At 42.3% G+C, this 18,668-nt stretch overlaps 1 protein-coding gene across 3 annotated transcripts in view; it reads right to left on the bottom strand.

Annotated features, from left to right (window-relative positions):
- LOC122813975 overlaps nt 1-18,668 on the bottom strand; it is a 602,906-nt gene that overhangs the window by 199,101 nt on the left and 385,137 nt on the right. For all 3 annotated transcript variants that reach the window (XM_044086536.1, XM_044086534.1, XM_044086535.1), the window contains exon 8: nt 15,182-15,244. In XM_044086536.1, the coding sequence (XP_043942471.1) occupies nt 15,182-15,244 (63 nt within the window). The remainder of the gene's footprint in view (nt 1-15,181; nt 15,245-18,668) is intronic.

Genomic DNA, 18,668 nt, shown 5'->3' with positions numbered 1-18,668 from the left:
TTGCTTAAAAGTTAAACTACAGGCTAATACACTCAAGTGTACTAGCTTTTGATAGCATTTAGTCGAAAAGTACAGCATTTATTGTGTTTTCTGTCTATCTGTGTAAAAAAACTTGAAAAAAAACAAAAAAATATCCTTGTTTTCCATACTTTCCTAGCTAGTGTTCCAGTGATCAGATTTTGCTGATCCCTGGGCTTTGTCTTGGTTCCTGTACTTCTCCATTTTCCTTGTTTGGTCAGGGAGAAGTTTCTTTACTCACCAGTGAGAGTGGGGAGTACTGAGCTGCCTGTTTGTCCTCAGAGGAGTGGTTTAAGGCAGTAACTTGTAGTTTATTGGCCATTTTGGGTCATTTCCTGTCTTTTCCAGCCCCCTGCTATAAAGCACGCTTTGGCGGGCTTTTCCAGCTGTAGAGAACTCAGCACAGCTCCTCGTGGTGTCCAGCAGAGTTCCTAGAGCAGCAGAGACCAGAAAAGACAAACTTTCCAGATTTTAAGTATTCTTCTTGGCTTTTTCGACCTTTTGTGACTTTCGACCACTGTTTCTGCTTATTTTATCAAAGTATTACCTGTTTTTACTGTTTTTACAAGCTCAAACTGTTTACTGCACTTGCTAGTTTAAGTTTTGCTTAAAAGTTAAACTACAGGCTAATACACTCAAGTGTACTAGCTTTTGATAGCATTTAGTCGAAAAGTACAGCATTTATTGTGTTTTCTGTCTATCTGTGTAAAAAAACTTGAAAAAAAAAAAAAATATCCTTGTTTTCCATACTTTCCTAGCTAGTGTTCCAGTGATCAGATTTTGCTGATCCCTGGGCTTTGTCTTGGTTCCTGTACTTCTCCATTTTCCTTGTTTGGTCAGGGAGAAGTTTCTTTACTCACCAGTGAGAGTGGGGAGTACTGAGCTGCCTGTTTGTCCTCAGAGGAGTGGTTTAAGGCAGTAACTTGTAGTTTATTGGCCATTTTGGGTCATTTCCTGTCTTTTCCAGCCCCCTGCTATAAAGCACGCTTTGGCGGGCTTTTCCAGCTGTAGAGAACTCAGCACAGCTCCTCGTGGTGTCCAGCAGAGTTCCTAGAGCAGCAGAGACCAGAAAAGACAAACTTTCCAGATTTTAAGTATTCTTCTTGGCTTTTTCGACCTTTTGTGACTTTCGACCACTGTTTCTGCTTATTTTATCGAAGTATTACCTGTTTTTACTGTTTTTACAAGCTCAAACTGTTTACTGCACTTGCTAGTTTAAGTTTTGCTTAAAAGTTAAACTACAGGCTAATACACTCAAGTGTACTAGCTTTTGATAGCATTTAGTCGAAAAGTACAGCATTTATTGTGTTTTCTGTCTATCTGTGTAAAAAAACTTGAAAAAAACAAAAAAAATCCTTGTTTTCCATACTTTCTGAGCTAGTGTTCCAGTGATCAGATTTTGCTGATCCCTGGGCTTTGTCTTGGTTCCTGTACTTCTCCATTTTCCTTGTTTGGTCAGGGAGAAGTTTCTTTACTCACCAGTGAGAGTGGGGAGTACTGAGCTGCCTGTTTGTCCTCAGAGGAGTGGTTTAAGGCAGTAACTTGTAGTTTATTGGCCATTTTGGGTCATTTCCTGTCTTTTCCAGCCCCCTGCTATAAAGCACGCTTTGGCGGGCTTTTCCAGCTGTAGAGAACTCAGCACAGCTCCTCGTGGTGTCCAGCAGAGTTCCTAGAGCAGCAGAGACCAGAAAAGACAAACTTTCCAGATTTTAAGTATTCTTCTTGGCTTTTTCGACCTTTTGTGACTTTCGACCACTGTTTCTGCTTATTTTATCGAAGTATTACCTGTTTTACTGTTTTTACAAGCTCAAACTGTTTACTGCACTTGCTAGTTTAAGTTTTGCTTAAAAGTTAAACTACAGGCTAATACACTCAAGTGTACTAGCTTTTGATAGCATTTAGTCGAAAAGTACAGCATTTATTGTGTTTTCTGTCTATCTGTGTAAAAACTTGAAAAAAACAAAAAAATATCCTTGTTTTCCATACTTTCCTAGCTAGTGTTCCAGTGATCAGATTTTGCTGATCCCTGGGCTTTGTCTTGGTTCCTGTACTTCTCCATTTTCCTTGTTTGGTCAGGGAGAAGTTTCTTTACTCACCAGTGAGAGTGGGGAGTACTGAGCTGCCTGTTTGTCCTCAGAGGAGTGGTTTAAGGCAGTAACTTGTAGTTTATTGGCCATTTTGGGTCATTTCCTGTCTTTTCCAGCCCCTGCTATAAAGCACGCTTTAGAGTGCTTTAGCGCGATTTAGCACGGAGTTGCCACAGGAGCAACGGCGGTTAATCAAGGTTAAACTATTCAGGCTACCTAAAGTCCACTCTTCATTTTTTCCCTTAGAACAGCTGTTCTTGAACTGTACTGCCTATCTAACCAGCCTATTCTCTAACTAAAAAGTTCAGCTCTACTTGATTCCTAAGTAGACTATTCTCCATCTGTAAAGCCTAGCACTTGCTCCTAAAGTACTTTTTACTCTGATATAGCACTTTTATTATACACAGTACCCCACCGGCCTAAAAACACCACATCCCCCGAAGTCTTTTTTCAACTCATCTACATAAAGTTTTTGTCTATTCCTTCTAGCATGGCGAGGGATCAGTTGCTAGTGTCCTCTCCTGCTCAGCTGGTGAATCTGGGAATATTGAGGCAATGTTACAATTGCCTCATGTACACTGACAACCCTCTCCTTCTCCCACAAAACACAAATACATGCGAGAGATGCAAATATATAGCCAAACTGGAGGCTAAGCTCTCTCAACACAGGACTGGCAAGACCAGACAGGAGGAGAAGGTAACCACACACACCACAAACCCAGTCTCACATAGCACTATCACAACTTCAAATCATACACATAAACACACAAAGACATACTTGGAGGCTCTGATTAAAAACCTACCAAAACAGCAGAGGCCACCAAAGCAGACACCCAAACAACTGCCACCACAGGGCACAGCACATGCAACACATAGACCACAGAGTCAGTGTGCCAAACAGTCACAGCCCTTAAGGCCAAACACAATGCCAGACACACTCGTCATTGGTGACTCCATAGTCAGACACACTGACGTCCCGCTCACCAGATTGAGTAAGGAGAAGGTCACAGTAAGCTGCCTATCGGGCACTAGAATCCGCCACATAACGCAAGCACTCAGGTCACTCAACTGCAGGGACAAGTATGACTCAGTCATTGTCCATGCTGGTGTGAACGACCTGAGATGTACCTCCCTGGACTACATGAAAAGAGACATAGAGGAGCTCTCTGATTATGTAGCCCAGGCAGGTATGACCCTGACCTTGAGCAGTATCCTACCTTCACCAAGAATGATGCCACAATACGAAGACAAGATGATCAGCTTTAATAATTGGCTTAAACTATGGTGTCATTCAAAGGGGATCCAATGTCTGTCTGCCTGGGATGACATGCTGGACAAGCCACGCTGCTTCGCAAGGGACGGCTTGTACCTGTCACCCCTGGGCTTCCGGGTTTTGGCAAAGGCTCTTGCCACCGCCATTGTGCCTTTTTTAGGCAGGGCTCAAATTCTAAACCTACCACCCTAGAACACAAAAAGGAAAAAAACTAAGGGTAATGCTGCTCAATGCCAGAAGTCTCAACCTCAAGATGCACGCTCAAGCCCTTCTCAGTATGGAGAACATCGATGTCTGTGCTGTGACTGAAACCTGGTTCAAGGCTCCTGAGAGCACCCCGGCACTATCAGGTTTTACCTCATATCATGCGTTCCGGCCCCAAAATCCGGACAACACCAAGAAAGGGGGGGGGTGTCCATATCCATCAAGGACACCCTCACCTCAAGGTTGGTGGAAACGCACGATGCATCGGAAACCATCCAGGTGCAATTAACCGTAGGCAAGACTGCTCTGCAGTTTGTAGCCTGTTACAGGCCACCCTCTCAAACTCAGGAACCTCACACAGCTTTCCTGAAAACACTGGAGGGGATAAAAATATCTCCAAACACCATCATACTGGGTGATTTCAACTATCCAAATATACACTGGGATCACTACTCAAGCCCCAACACTCTAGCCCAAAGGTTCCTAGAGTTCATAAACTCAAATGCCATGGAACAACTAGTCACCATCCCCACAAGAGGAGAAAACATACTAAATCTCATCATCACAAATATGGGGTCACAATGTTCAACACCAGAGGTATATCCATCATTGGTGAGATCAGATCATAAACTAATCTCACTCAAGTCCACATCCCGCCCCCTCCCCAAATAAAAAAGACCACAGTGAAGAACTTCTCAAAAGCAGACTTCACACTCCTAAAGACTGGTGTGGTCTCTTTCAAGGCCCCAGAGCCAGCGGAAACCATTACTCAAACCGCTGAATCACTTACAAATGCCTTCTACCAGCACCTCCAGGACTGCATGGATCAGGCAATCCCAAACAAAACAAAGACTCTTTGTACCAAAGGCAAGCGTCCAGTCTGGTGGACCCCAGCCATAAACAAGCTTTACAACAAAAGGAAGAAGCTACTACAAGATAGAGCAAAATCCGTAAAAGGGAAGACACCCTTGATCATTATAAGTAAAAAACTGAGATCTCTCATAAAAGCATCCAAGGCAAATTTTGAGAGAAAAATCGCTAAGGACTCAAAAGACAATCATAAGGCCTTTTTTAGCTATGTTAGAAACCTGGGAGCAAACTCCCAGATATGCTCAGAATTAGTGCAAAATGATGTAAAAATCACGGAACCTACAGACATTGCCAACATACTGGCTGACAGGTTCAGTGCAAATTTCTCCCCCCCCCAAAAGGAGAGATATCTATACCAGAGGATTGTAGTCCCCCAAACATCTCAAATGCTCAGGTGAGAACTGCTCTCTCCAAGGCGAAAAACACAGCTTCCATGGGACCAGATGGTGTCCCTGGTTGTGTGCTCCACGAACTTAATGAGGAATTAAACCCACAGTTAGGGGAGCTGTTTAATCTCAGTCTCACCTCAGGATACGTACCCAAGGAGTGGCGTACGGCAACGGTGGTCCCACTTCACAAAGGAGGTGCCTCCACCGACCCCGGAAACTACGGTCCCATCAGCTTGACAAGCCTGGTCTGCAAAGCTATGGAGAGGATCATAATGGAACTCATAAATAAAGACATAGGGGACTTGCAGACTTTGGATCCATCCCAGTTTGGCTTTGTCAAGGGCAGATCATGCCTTTTAAACTTGGTTGACTTTTTCGAAACAGTCACCAAGGCCATTGACGAGGGCAAGGCAGTCCACACAGCCTACCTTGACCTGGCAAAGGCTTTCGAGACAATACCCCACTCGGGTATCATTGAAAAACTCACCAGCTTAAACATAAACCCATACGTCACAAGATGGGTTGCAAACTGGCGCCATGTCAGACTCCAAGCCTGTCACAAGTGGTGTCCCATACGGCTCAGTCCTGGGCCCACTCTTGTTCGGCATCTACTTTTCAGAGGTACAGGCAAACACAGGAGGATTATGGCTGACAAAGTTTGCAGATGACTGCAAATTGGGCACCATAGTTGAAAACCCATGTGACACAGACATCCTCCAGAAGGGTCTCATAGAAACGGATAACTGGTGCCAGAGCCATGGCCTAAAGTTAAACACCAAAAAATGCATAGTCATTCCCTTCAGGAAAAACAAGGTTACCCCTAGTTACCATATAGGTGGCAATCCACTAAGCACAGAAGAGGTTATCAGGGATCTGGGGACCCAGGTTGACAGTAACCTTTCGTTTGACACTCACGTTGCCAAAGTAGTTAGGAAGACCTTCTACACTGCCCACCTGATCATGAAGGGATTCACATCTAGATCAAGGGAGGTCATCGTTCCCCTGTACTCATCACTCATCAGACCAATGATTGAGTACAATGCCCCATTCGGAATGTATCTGACCCGACACCTGCAGCAACTGGAAAGGCCCCAAAAGTTCCTCACCAAAAGGATTAAGGGTCTCAAAAATATGTCTTCTGCTGCCCGACTGAAGGAACTACAGCTCTATTCAGTCGCTTACTGTCTGCTCAGAGGTGACCTGTGCCTGACATACAAGGCCATGTCAAACCCGGAATTAATGAACATGCTTCACCTCAAAAAATCTAAATCCATCAGAACTACAAGGGCAAGAGACTTAAACCTCGACACGGCTATTAATAGGATGTGCTGGAGGGACAGATTCATCACCCAGAGACTCCCTATGCTGTGGAACAAAATCCCAGTTCATGTGAGGCAGAGCACCTCGCTGGCCTTGTTCAAGAGAAATCTTGACCAATGGATGGGAGATCACAGGTATACCCCAGGGATAACCTCAGTGTCACTGCTTGACAGAGGCACAGCAAAATAATGGGCATAGTATTCCTTCAAACTAAAGGGGTGGCGAAAGCCACAAAACTCTGGGCTAGGCTTATAAATGCCCTAGGGCAGATAGCCTAGTATGAACCTATGAACCTATGAACCTATGATACAATGCCCCACTCATGCATTGTAAGCAAACTCATGGAACTAGGCATAAATCCCTATGTTATATGCTGGATTGCCAGCTGGCTCTCAGTTAGGACCCAGGAAGTTAGGATAGAGGAGTGCACCTCTACAAAGATCCCAGTCGCTAGAAGATTCCTTCAGGGCTCAATGCTGGGTCCTCTCCATTTTGGCATCTACTTCTTGGAAGTCAAGGCCAATGTCAAGGGCCTATGTCTTACCAGGTTTTCAGATGACTGCAAACTGGGATAAGTAATAAAATCCCCCCAAGACACTAATATCCTCCAGGAAAGGCTAATACAGACATATAACTGGTGGCATAGACACGGTTCAAATATCAATGCCAAGAAGTGCATAATAGTATAATAGTACCATATGGAAAGTTGATTACTCCAGGAAACTAATTCATTGATAACACACCCCAAGTGCAAACCCAGTAGTCAGGAATTTGGGGACATACATAGACAGCTTTCAACCAACGTGACTAAAGCAGTAAGGAAATCATTTTACATTACAGAACTTACAAGCAAGGGTATGGCATCTAGGTTTAAGGAAGTTATCGTTCCACAATAGTCAACCCTCATCAGACCCAACATTGAGTACAATGTTCCTTTCAGTATAAACCTGACCAGGTATGTGCAACAACTGGAATGTTGACAGAGGTTTCTTACAAAAAGAATACAGGGTTTTAATAACATGTCCTCTGTGGATTGCCTCAAAGCCCTAGCCCTAGACTCCAATATCCTACAGACTGTTGAGAGATGATCTATGTTTGGCATACATAGTATCCCAAGATCCTGCCCTGATGGACCTCTTGCATATCTGCAAAACAATCAGCTTCAGAATCACCATCTCCAGGGATGTAAACCTTGCTTATGAGATAAACAAGACATGTTGGGTGGACAGGTATGTGTCTCAGAGAATACCCCTTCACTGGAACATGCTTCCCATCCATGGAAAGCAGATTTCTTCCCCGACCCTATTAAACCAGTGGATGAGAAATCAGAAATTCACCCCTGTCACCTATGTCTCTAATGGACAGAGGTAACCTGTAAATGTTTAACCCCCCCATGCCCTAGCTTACACATACCCACAACATCCTAGAAATGCATGTCCTTATTTTCAAAGAATCTTCTCTGTTTTTTTTTCACAATATTCAGGTGTCCTTTATAGCTAAACCACATTTCTCCTAAAAGTAGTCTCAGGACTGTCCTTAAACTACTCCATTCTCCTCCCCATTTTCTTCTCAGCAGCAAAATCAAGGGGAGAAGGATCCTTTCATGCTCATAATATAGAGGGACAGCTCATGTTTTACGGGGGGCAGGAGTTGAGGGAGATAGATCAATTACCTCCTTTGCTCTGGGTAAGATTGGCCTGGAAGTCAGACGGGTAGCAGTGCTACTCTCTGTAGTTGTACTAGACATGGTGACTATGTTTTATTAAGTTCTTTGGCAGCTTCTGTTGAAGATTTACCATTGTTAGTCTTCTGTCTTTTTTCCCCTCTTTTTTTCTGTTACACTCCCTATTACCCATTCTTTAAAAGGTGCTGAAATATGAAAAAAGTTACTGTGGTAGTAAAAAAGACTAACAGTTTACTACAACTACACTTAACACTTTTACTTTATTTTGATTGAAAATATTTGAAGAAATTGTAAATAGTTGAGAAGTGTTAGCCATTTTGTAGAAGTGTCTCTAGTGATGTCCAAGGAGGCATAGCACTGAGAATGAGAAAAGGCTGGAAAAAGCTCTTGGCATGGGAATGCCTGATGCACTTAATACGGCTGCAAATAATGCTAGTGTGAGACCAGCACTGGCCTTCATACGGATAAGGTCATAGCCGATGAAAGCTCTAGCTGGAATAGTAAGGAAAATAAGGTTGTTAAACCCAAATGTTATAATATACTGTAACAGTGCCTGACCTCAAAGACAATATCTATTATTTTCATGGTTGGAGGGCTAATTCAGCTGTTTTGGTGTAATATCAACATGTCCTCATTGTTATGGAATGGGCATATACAGTTGAAAAAGTGTCACGTGGCTACTAATACTTGCTTATACAGAATGTACCTTTGAGGTGCCAGGCTGGACTTCCATGGGATATGAATATCAGTTCAGCTGCACTGGTATTAGACTGGGTACTCACCTTACTAAATGAAAAAATATATATGTGAGTCAACCAACACGGTGCAAGCAAAATAAACTGCTAATAGATGTCAAACAAGGACAAAAAAATGGTTTATTAAGAGAGGTTAGCGCTTTTCCGGGGTTACCGCTTCTTCAGACCAAATACAAAAGATACATTAAAACACACATATTTAAAACCATAGTAAAACCAATCAGGTAAGACTATTAAAAATGAACCAATCAGTAAAATAACCTAATCCCAGTCGCCGTCTACTTAAGATGGCTGGCTTAAGGGAAACTCCACTATTTAGTCCTGGATGTTCATAGGCTTGCAAGGAAACAAGCCATTTTAATTCACACATTTCAACAACATTGTTAAAGTCACCTCTTCTAATGTGAGGAGGCAACATCTGTAGAACTCTAAATTTAAAAGAATTATGTCCTCCGGGTGCTCCGGTTTCCTCCCACATCCCAAAGACATGCTGCAGGTGGATTGGACACTCTAAATTGGCCCTAGGTGTGAGTGTGTGTGTGTGTGCCTTCTGTGGAAGGTTGGGCACCGGGCTGGCAATTTGACACCGTAAAACTCCACTGCCAGTCATGAGCGGACAAGGTGATCCGCTGTGGCGAATCCTAACCGGGAAAAGCCGAAAGAAGAAGAAGATGTCCTGAAAAAGAAAGAGCATGGTTAGCTAGAGCGTTAGATGGTACATGATTACGTATATTACCCAGATGTTCAAGTATTCTTTCCCTAAGTTGACGCATGGTCTTGCCCACATAAAAACCATCACAGGAGCAGCATGTAGTCAAATAAACTAAGTTGCTGCTCCTGCAAGTAGCTACAAACCTAGGTGAAAAAATACGCCCTGTGATAGGATGTACAAAACAAGGTTCAGTAGAGATAGAACAACATGCCTTGCAATTATACCGATCCTCCCTGTAGGTGTAGATGGCAAAGACCTAGGTCCGTAGCATAAAAGTCGTTTAATTGACATATTATTCCTAAAGGTAAAGGAAGGGTATACACCCACCACTTGTCTCACCTTATTATCAGCTAAAAGAACAGGCCAATTTTTCCTTATAATGTTACAATAATATTGTACATCACTGGAATACCTAGGCAGTACCTTGGGGCACGAATTCAGTCTGTCCTGTCAATCAATATTTAGAGTACATCTACTGGAAGAGAAGTATGGAGCACCTCTACCTTGTCGTTCTTCCAGGGTGGTCCTCTTAGTATTGGCTATCTGCGTCTGTGAGTATCCCCTTTCACAGAAACCATTACTCAGTCTAAGCACAGTTTCCTCAAACAGAGAATCATTAGTGCATAGCCTGGAGGCCCTTAAGCACTGACCATTAAGTATGTTGGAAAAAACATGTGGGGGATGCATACTGGAATGGTGCAGAAGCCCATTCCTCCAAGAAGGTTTCCTGTTTAATTGGGTCTCTAAGGTACCATTAGTGTCCTTCAAAATGGTAATGTCAAAAAATGGATCCTAACAGGAATGTGGGCCCTCAGAACAGTGTATAACCTGACTGATATTGGCCCTAACAGAAGCGTGGGTCCTGAAAGCAATGTACAGCCTAGTTACACAAGCACCTAGCAAGCGTCTACTTCAGAAGACTAACAAACCAAAAGACTGAATCCTAAAAGACTAAAAATTCAAAATATAGTACACATTTTTAATACAGGGGGCAAGTCCCCCTGCACCCCTCGTGTGTGGGGGGGCTGCAACCCCCACCCCCTGATAATTATATATACCAACTCCAAGATCACACAACAGTAAAGAAGGGGGAAGTTCCATCATTCAGTATTTTGAATTTTCAGTCTTTTGGTTTTTCAGTCTTCTGAAGTAGACTACCTAGCAGCAGTGTGAGTCCTATCTCTGTTGTACACTTTGACAGTGGCATAAGCCTTTACAGCAGTGTGGGTCCTGACAGCAGTATATACAGATACACAGAAAGAGAGGGGTAGAGTGGGTGTCTGCCCTACGACCTAACTTGTAGGGGCACTGTTCAGCATATTCTGCCTTTAAAAAAGCAGTTTGACAGTGCACAAGCTGTCAAATTATTTTTTTCCTTTGAAGGCAGAAACACATTTTTAAGCTGCATAATAAACATTTTTATACAAATTTCTATGTTGTCTTGCTTAAAGACAGACCAGAAAATTTTAAAAAGATCTTTACTAATGTAACAACCTAAGAACTGGTTGCTGCCTTAAAAATGCCACGACTGCTTACAAGTGGGGGAGGGCACCAAGTGCATGAGTTACTCAGTGCATCAAACTCCTTTGAGTGTACTGCCTGACAATGGCATATGCTGTAACAGCGGTGTGAGGCTGATAGCATTACATAGAGTGATACTGTGATAGGATCTAACAGTAGTGTGAGTCTGGATAGCGGTATGAGCCTGACAGTGGCATAAGCCCTATGTGTACGTATATATAGTTACCCTACACACAGAAAAAAGTCATAAGCCATGATTCAAAAAGGGTTACTGCAAGCGGCAAGCCTTATCACGAGTGGCCAACCCATCGTGGTAACCCCTTCTGATTCAGTGACTATCCCTCCCGCAATGCATTTCCTTGAGCAGAATCAGCACTGAGGGCATTCCTGTCGACTATTTTAAAGGGTAATGAGGCAATTCAATGGAGCAGCTACACTGCTGAGCGATTCAGATAATCATTTGATTTTATAAATTAACAAGAGTTAATTTATACAGAACAAGACACCAAGTCTTGTCAAGAGAACAAGTAGGGTTGGAGGTTGACATAATGGTTAAGTATTTCCCTTACAGACACAAGGTGCAGGATTTGAGTCTCATATGGGGTAATATGCTGGGCTTAAACTGGCCTACAAGGGCAGTTAGCCTAGTATTAATCTATGAACCTATGAAGACCATCTGAGAGAATTAGCTTGGCAAAAAGGCTGAGACCATCCATTGCAGCTGGTGAGAGATGCCACATTACAGACACATTTAGTAAAATTCAGTGTATTGGTAGTGATGCTGGGGTTGTGAGTGTGTGTATTCGTGTGGCAGTGTATTCACTTGACTGCAAGGCAATGGATGGAGTAGGATGACTGGGTGTTTGTGTGTGTGTGTGTGTGTGTGTGTGTGTGTGTGTGTGTGTGTGTGTGTGTGTGTGTGTGTGTTAGACCTTGGATACGGGTGAATGAGTGAGTATGACTGTGAGTCTGATTGAGTAAGAGGGTTTGTATGTGTGATGCTGAGTGTATGTTATCATAGCTCTCAACTGTCCAGATGTTCGTAGAATGCCCAAATTTTTGACTCGTTTTTGGTCAGTTTCTCATAAAAATTGTAGTTTTCTCACAAATCGCTGGTAAATCATGGAGGACTGAAGGTAGAAAATATTGGCAGATGTTTGATTTTTCAGACTTCATATCCTTCAGAAAAGTCATGCTAATGCAAAATCTGTTATTCTATCAATTTTCTAAGTTTGTAAGAGCAATATTTAAAAAGTGTCCCTATTTTGGGCCTTTGTTGCCCCATTATTTATGGATTTGTTTAGATTTCTTGCTGTAAGAGTATTTTGTGTGTGTGTGTGTGTGTGTGTGTGTGTGTGTGTGTGTGTGTGTGTGTGTGTGTGTGTGTGTTTGTGTGTGTGCGTGCTTGTGAGGGGGAGTACCTATCACACCTGTCAATATTGTTGCTCAACAATTCTGAACAAAGCCAAAAAATGGGGGGATAGATGGCCATTGCAAGGTGCTTTTATCATCAGAGATACAAAACGGCAATTCAGAAACATGCAAATTAGCCAATAACAAAGTCTTCCACATTGTGACTAAAGCTGTCTCGGAACAGCTTTTTCTGTGACTGTATAAAATGATCTACCTGTTCTGGACAGTTTACGTGACCATGGACCCCAGTTTCTGAATCCTGCCCAGAGTCTCACTGTTTACATACTGTGCAGCTTGGCTGCCTTCCCTCCATAGATGAAATGTTACAGTTTTGCACTTTAAATTTTACTTTCGGCTTTTAGCTGTACCTTCATAATAAACAATTGCATGACCTTGCAGTCTTATTCATATATTTTTTACAACATTTTATGTTAGACATACTAGCTGTATTTCACAGAAAACACAGTTTTAGGTTTTATACAGTTTTATACATTTCACAGCTTTACCGCATTCTTACTAACAAAACAGTTGCAGGTTTATATAGTCCTAACATGGAGCCCAAAAGTGACTTGTGGCCCTGGAGTGATAAATATTCTGATAATACTCACATATGATTTAAGAATGGTGTGGGGACTAAGATCTACATGTGGCCAGAAGCTGTGTGTGGCCTGAGAGTGCTACACTGAGTGCAGTGTGTGGCCTATAAGTTGCATGTTACCTGATAAGTGGTATGAGACCCACGAATGTGTTTCGTCCATCTGTATCATGGCATATCAGCAAAATGTCATATGAGGTCCTGAGACATCATGACAATCTGTGGCCCAACCAAATTGTGCAACATAAATATGACTTGAAGGTTGAAGAGTTACATGTGACCTAAGATTAACTGAAGTGTGGCATGGGGTTTGAGACTGAAGAATGATGAGACAGACACAGTTCCCCCTTGTGATACCACCTCCATTGTGCTTCTAAAGCATTGCAAATCAGTAGACTACGTTTATGGTATATCTTACCCTATCATGTAAGACCTGCATCTATCCCTGAGGTCTTTAACAAGCAACTGGTTATCAAAGACCCTTTTCAGCCATTATTCACGCAAGCCCCCATGGCAATGGAAATATAAAACATATAGGCAATTTACAGTAGTCAGTCAACTTGCATGTTTTGGGATGAGGCCATAGGATCCACACCAACACAGGATAAATATGTAAATGCTACACACAGTGACCTGAAGTCAGGACTGTACCCCAGAACCTGGAGATGTGAGGCAAGGAGCTTAACCACTAGGCTGTTGGTTATCAAATAAAATAAAACAAATATATAAATAAACAAACTGTGTTTGACATGTTACATAATAGCAAGGTTTGATTTGAGTGACATGTGACCTGTGAGTGGGTGTGACCTGAGTGGCATGTGGCATGAGTTGGGGCTGAGTGACATGTGACCTGAGAACTGGGTAAGCTGAGTGAAATGTGATCTACAGAGGGAGATGTGAGCCAAGTGGCTTGTAGCCTGAGAGTGGTTTGTGAGCTGAATGACATGTGACTTGAGAATGAGGAGTGAGCTCAGTAGCCTGCCAGCTGAAACTGGTGTATGAGCTGACTGCCACATGATCTGAGGGTGGGTTATGAGCTTAGAACCCAGTTTCACAAAAAGTCATATAAGGCCCAATAGTGGTATGTTACATAAATGCAGTACTTGAGGCATGAGGTAGAATATAGCATGACAGAGTTATGCTGTCCTGGAGTGGCATGTGCCTAATATTTATATACAATTTATATAATGGTAGGTGATCTGATCATTATACTACCCTAGATTGATATGTGGTATAAAAGTGGCCTGAGAATGGTGTGAGACCCAAGAACAGTGTTTTACCAGCAGTGTGAAGCCTAAAAGTCACCCAGTGCTAGTAAGTGGTGCAGTGTCCAGGAGGGACATGTGACCTGAGACTAACGGGTCCAAAAGGTATTTGCATCCTAGCAGTAGTGTAAGCTCTATGATGTCTGGCCCAAGACTGGAGTAAGATCTACAAGTGTCAGGTAGTCCAAGAAGTATGGGGCCTAGCAGGGAACTGTGATGTAATAACATCATGTGATCTGAGTGTGCTGTTACTGTAGGGCACCAAGGATGGGACATGGCTTAAGTAGTATGTAGCCCAAAAATGGTATGTGGCTTTAGAGTAAGATGCAAGCCAATATGGATATGGTAATTTATTCCAAAGTTTGCTATATCGAGAGACAATTTTGTGGAATTTAACAAATAAAATAAAGTAAGTTTCTGACATGGGTAAAGTAGGGGCAAATTCCTACATTCACAGTGCTGAGGGTAAAACTTTGTGTAACACATTACTTGATATAACACCATCTGAAGCTACACATCCCAGGGGGAAGTTTGTAGTATTCAGTGAAACAGGCTGTTGATTTAGCAAGAGTCACTGGACAGTGCAGTTACCTTCCAAGAGTGACTTGCTGGATCCAAGTTACTTCTCAACGGTGACTTATCTAATCTAACAGTGGTATGTGACATGAGAAAGTCTTGTGGTCCAAGACTGGCATGTAGCTTGAAATCAGTGTGGGGCCTGAGTGGTACATGTGACCTGACAATAACATGTTAGTACCCTGTGATGTCTGGTATAAAATTAATGTGGAGCGTTAAAGAGCACCGGGTTTTAGCACATAACCCAAAAGTGCTAAGGGATACAAAAGTTACATCTAACCTGGGAAGAATGTAGGAGGTAAGAGTAACATCTGACCTAATAGTAGTCTTCACACCAATGCTGTTGTACTATCTGTAAGATCTGTACAGCTTATGCATATTCTAGATTAAAAACATTCAGACAGCTTATTATTAAAGCTTCATTTTCAGCATAAAAAGCTATTTATTTAAGTCCCACAGTTTTTTCTCATAGTAAATAGTAAAAGAGAAGTGGTTTTACCCTCAGAATTGCTGTCTTCCTTCTTTGTATCAATATCAGAAATGTTCTCATAAGAATCTCCATCTGAAGAGGAAGAAGAATGCAGTCATTTGGACTAGAAACACTTTCTTATAAATCATGTGTTATATTTATGTTAATACGATCAATTTCAGCTCTTTTCTTATAAAACAACGCAGCAGCATCCCTTGAATGCTAACACGTCTCTCTGTACAAGATAATGCTGACAGCTGTAATGCTTAAACATTACTGCAGCACTGAATTCTGTTATTTTCCTATATGTGAAAATTGTGTCTGTGTGTGTGTGTGTGTGTGTGTGTATTTATATGTATATGTGTGCATACACACACACACACACACACACACACACACACACACACACACACACACACACACACACACACACACACACACACACACACACACACACACACACACACACACACACGCACACACACATAAAATACTTCTCAGAACTCTGATACGTTTAGATATACTGTAGCCGAATACTGCCTTTTTCACATTTGTTTACACTTTACTTTGTCTCTGTTTCAGTTTTCAAAGATTGTCATGTGTATACTCAATGCAAAGTATATCTTTCATGCCTGTAACCTGCTCTAACAGTATTCTGTGTATTTGTACGGAGCTTTTGTTTTTTTCCCACTTAGACTTCCAAAGTAAACACATGCAAATTAATTAATAAAAAATACATAAATATCTCTCATATCGCTAAGTTTCTCTGTATGAACAAAATCACTTGGGTTCCCACTGGTACTTCCAGTAGCTGAAGAATTTATTATTGATGGTGGTGGATTTTGGTGCAGAAGGATACAGTATAGTTAGAATTTAGTGAGATTCTCTCAGCTTGCAGTAAATGGCCAAAACAGGTTGGTTAGTTAGTATGACGGAGAGAAGCTCTGACTCATTGACATGGTAAAGCCGCACAGAGGAACACCTCAATCAATGCTCATTACCATGTCTCTGAATTGAACACTGTACTGTCAGACCTAAAAGTGTTATTGCTCTCCATAACAACAGTAGCATGGGCACCTCCCCTACAAACACCCACACACATACAGACACACACACAGACACAGACACACACACACACACACACACACACACACACACACACACACACACACACACACACACACACACACACACACACACACACACACACACACACACACACACACATATGTACACAAACATGCATGCAAACACAGACACACACATAGACATGCATACAAACACAGACACACACACATGCGCGCACACACACACAAACACACAGACACACAGAGATGCAACACACGCGCACAAACACACACATACACACTCAAACATGCAGACACATACATACATAAGTGTACACACATGCAAACACACAGATATGTACACACACACACACACACACACACACACACACACACACACACACACACACACACACGCATGCACACATGTGCGAACACAAAAACACACACACAGTTCCAGAAATTTAAGCACACATATGCATTCAGCCACATTCATGCCCCTACAGACACACACCCACACTTCCATCTACAGACACACACTTCCAGAAATTATACACATGCATATTCATTCAGCCACATTCATGCCCCTACAGGCATGCACTGACACATCTTCGCAAAGACACACATCCACACATGCAGACAGCTCTCCTATACTTAATTGTAGTGCAACTACTCCCAGAGAAATGAATGGGTGAAAAGGTGGCATTCACTTTTTCCAGAGAATTGCTTTGCCAAGTTAATTGGAAGCTGTGGCTATTGCAGGAGTAGAGTACATGCTGAATTGGCATTAGCCATTTCCCTGAACTGCCACATTAGCTTTCAGCTTCCCCACTGATACCACTCTCCACACGGCAGCCCCTTCAATGGGAAAGCCACAGCAGGACATCTCTCTTTGAAAAGGAAAGGCTTACAGTGATATAGAATCCTTTTGTATTGAAGCTTTGCATCAGAATAATCCTTTCTGAATCACAGTGTATGTCCACAAAGGAGGAAACGCATCACAAGAAGGGGAATCCCTACAGCAGTTTGTTTACTCAATCATCATAGGCAATTTGTTCCTGGACTGAATCAGTTTACTTATTCACTCTCCAAACAGATTGTACCTGGACTATAGTTAGTGAAGAAGGGTATTCTTTTTATCAAAATGCAACCATCAAAGATGGCCTGATGAGGAAAGGGCATACCTGTCTACAAAACAGTATTCCATTTCATCAGACAAGGGATAAAAGAAAGGAATTTGCTCTGATATCTCTTCACAAACAACTACCTGACTGAATGGAACAACAGAGGCAAATAACATAAATGCAGCATGGATTCTGGGGGTCATGGAAGAAATAGCAACCTCTTGAAGGTATCTAGTGGTATTCTAACTAATACGGAGAAGAGTTGTTAGGAAGGGGCAGTCTGTTTGGATCCTAGCATAGTGTTTGTTCCATGAACTACAGCTTGTTTCTCAGGACTCTGCCAGAGTTGGTCCTTACCTCTGGATAAGCAGCTTGGCTGTCATATTACCTTCACAGGTGAAGCATGACCGTAAGATGGAGATACAGTCCTTCCTTTTGGAGATAAGCCTAGAGGTGGACATGAAGAGTCAATGCCTGGACCACTACTCTTCTCATTCTTAATGAAGACTGTGTTGGGGGGGGGGGCACTGAGTGGGAGAGCATCCGTAATCGGGTGTGAAGATGTACAGTGTGGACTCTTGCCTGGGCGAGGGTGGTCAGGCAACACCCCACAATAACAGAAGTCCATAAGTGAGCACCAGGTGCACATACATGGGGTATTCCTAACTGACAGTATTCAATACACTCTCCAGGCTGCACTCCTTAAAAACAAAGAATGGTTTCATTCAGCCAATCTGACCTTCAGTGACTAAAATAAAGACTGTATTATTCTCTCACACTGGTTAATTATTACACAGAGCAATCAGTTTATAGCTGGTAAATTGCAGTTAACAAGGAGACACACAGTAGAACAGGTTTTCTTCCATGCACCAAATGAAGACACCAAGAATCTAGGCAGAAGAAGTAACTGGCAAATATGATGCAATCTATTGGTCAAGAGTTCCTGCTATTTCAAAGTCAGGGGCCAATGTAGTGACCACTGGCTTTGAAAGGAAAGAAAAGAGAAACACTACTAAAATGAAATATTATATGAATGCAATAAAACTGTTACATTGGTTGCTATCTTATTCCGTGAGATGGAGGAAGGACCACAGTCAGAACAAGAGAATACTGGCTATTCTAGCGGTACAGAGAAGGTAAGAACATTTATGAATGAAAGGTCAAGCTAAGTTTATCAGAAGGTATACTGATAGAGAACCCCAGAGCAATGGACTGAATTTTATTAACACTGTCAACACCCACAGAAATACTAGATGTCTAGTATCCATTATCCTCCTAGACTTATCAAAAGCTTTTGATACTGTCTGCCACCAGAAACTCTTACAT

The sequence above is a fragment of the Protopterus annectens genome, chromosome 10.part0 (assembly GCF_019279795.1).
Source record: "Protopterus annectens isolate FY-2018-M chromosome 10.part0, PAN1.0, whole genome shotgun sequence".
NCBI classification, from domain to species: Eukaryota; Metazoa; Chordata; order Ceratodontiformes; family Protopteridae; genus Protopterus; species Protopterus annectens.
This window is presented reverse-complemented; position numbering and strand designations above follow the sequence as displayed.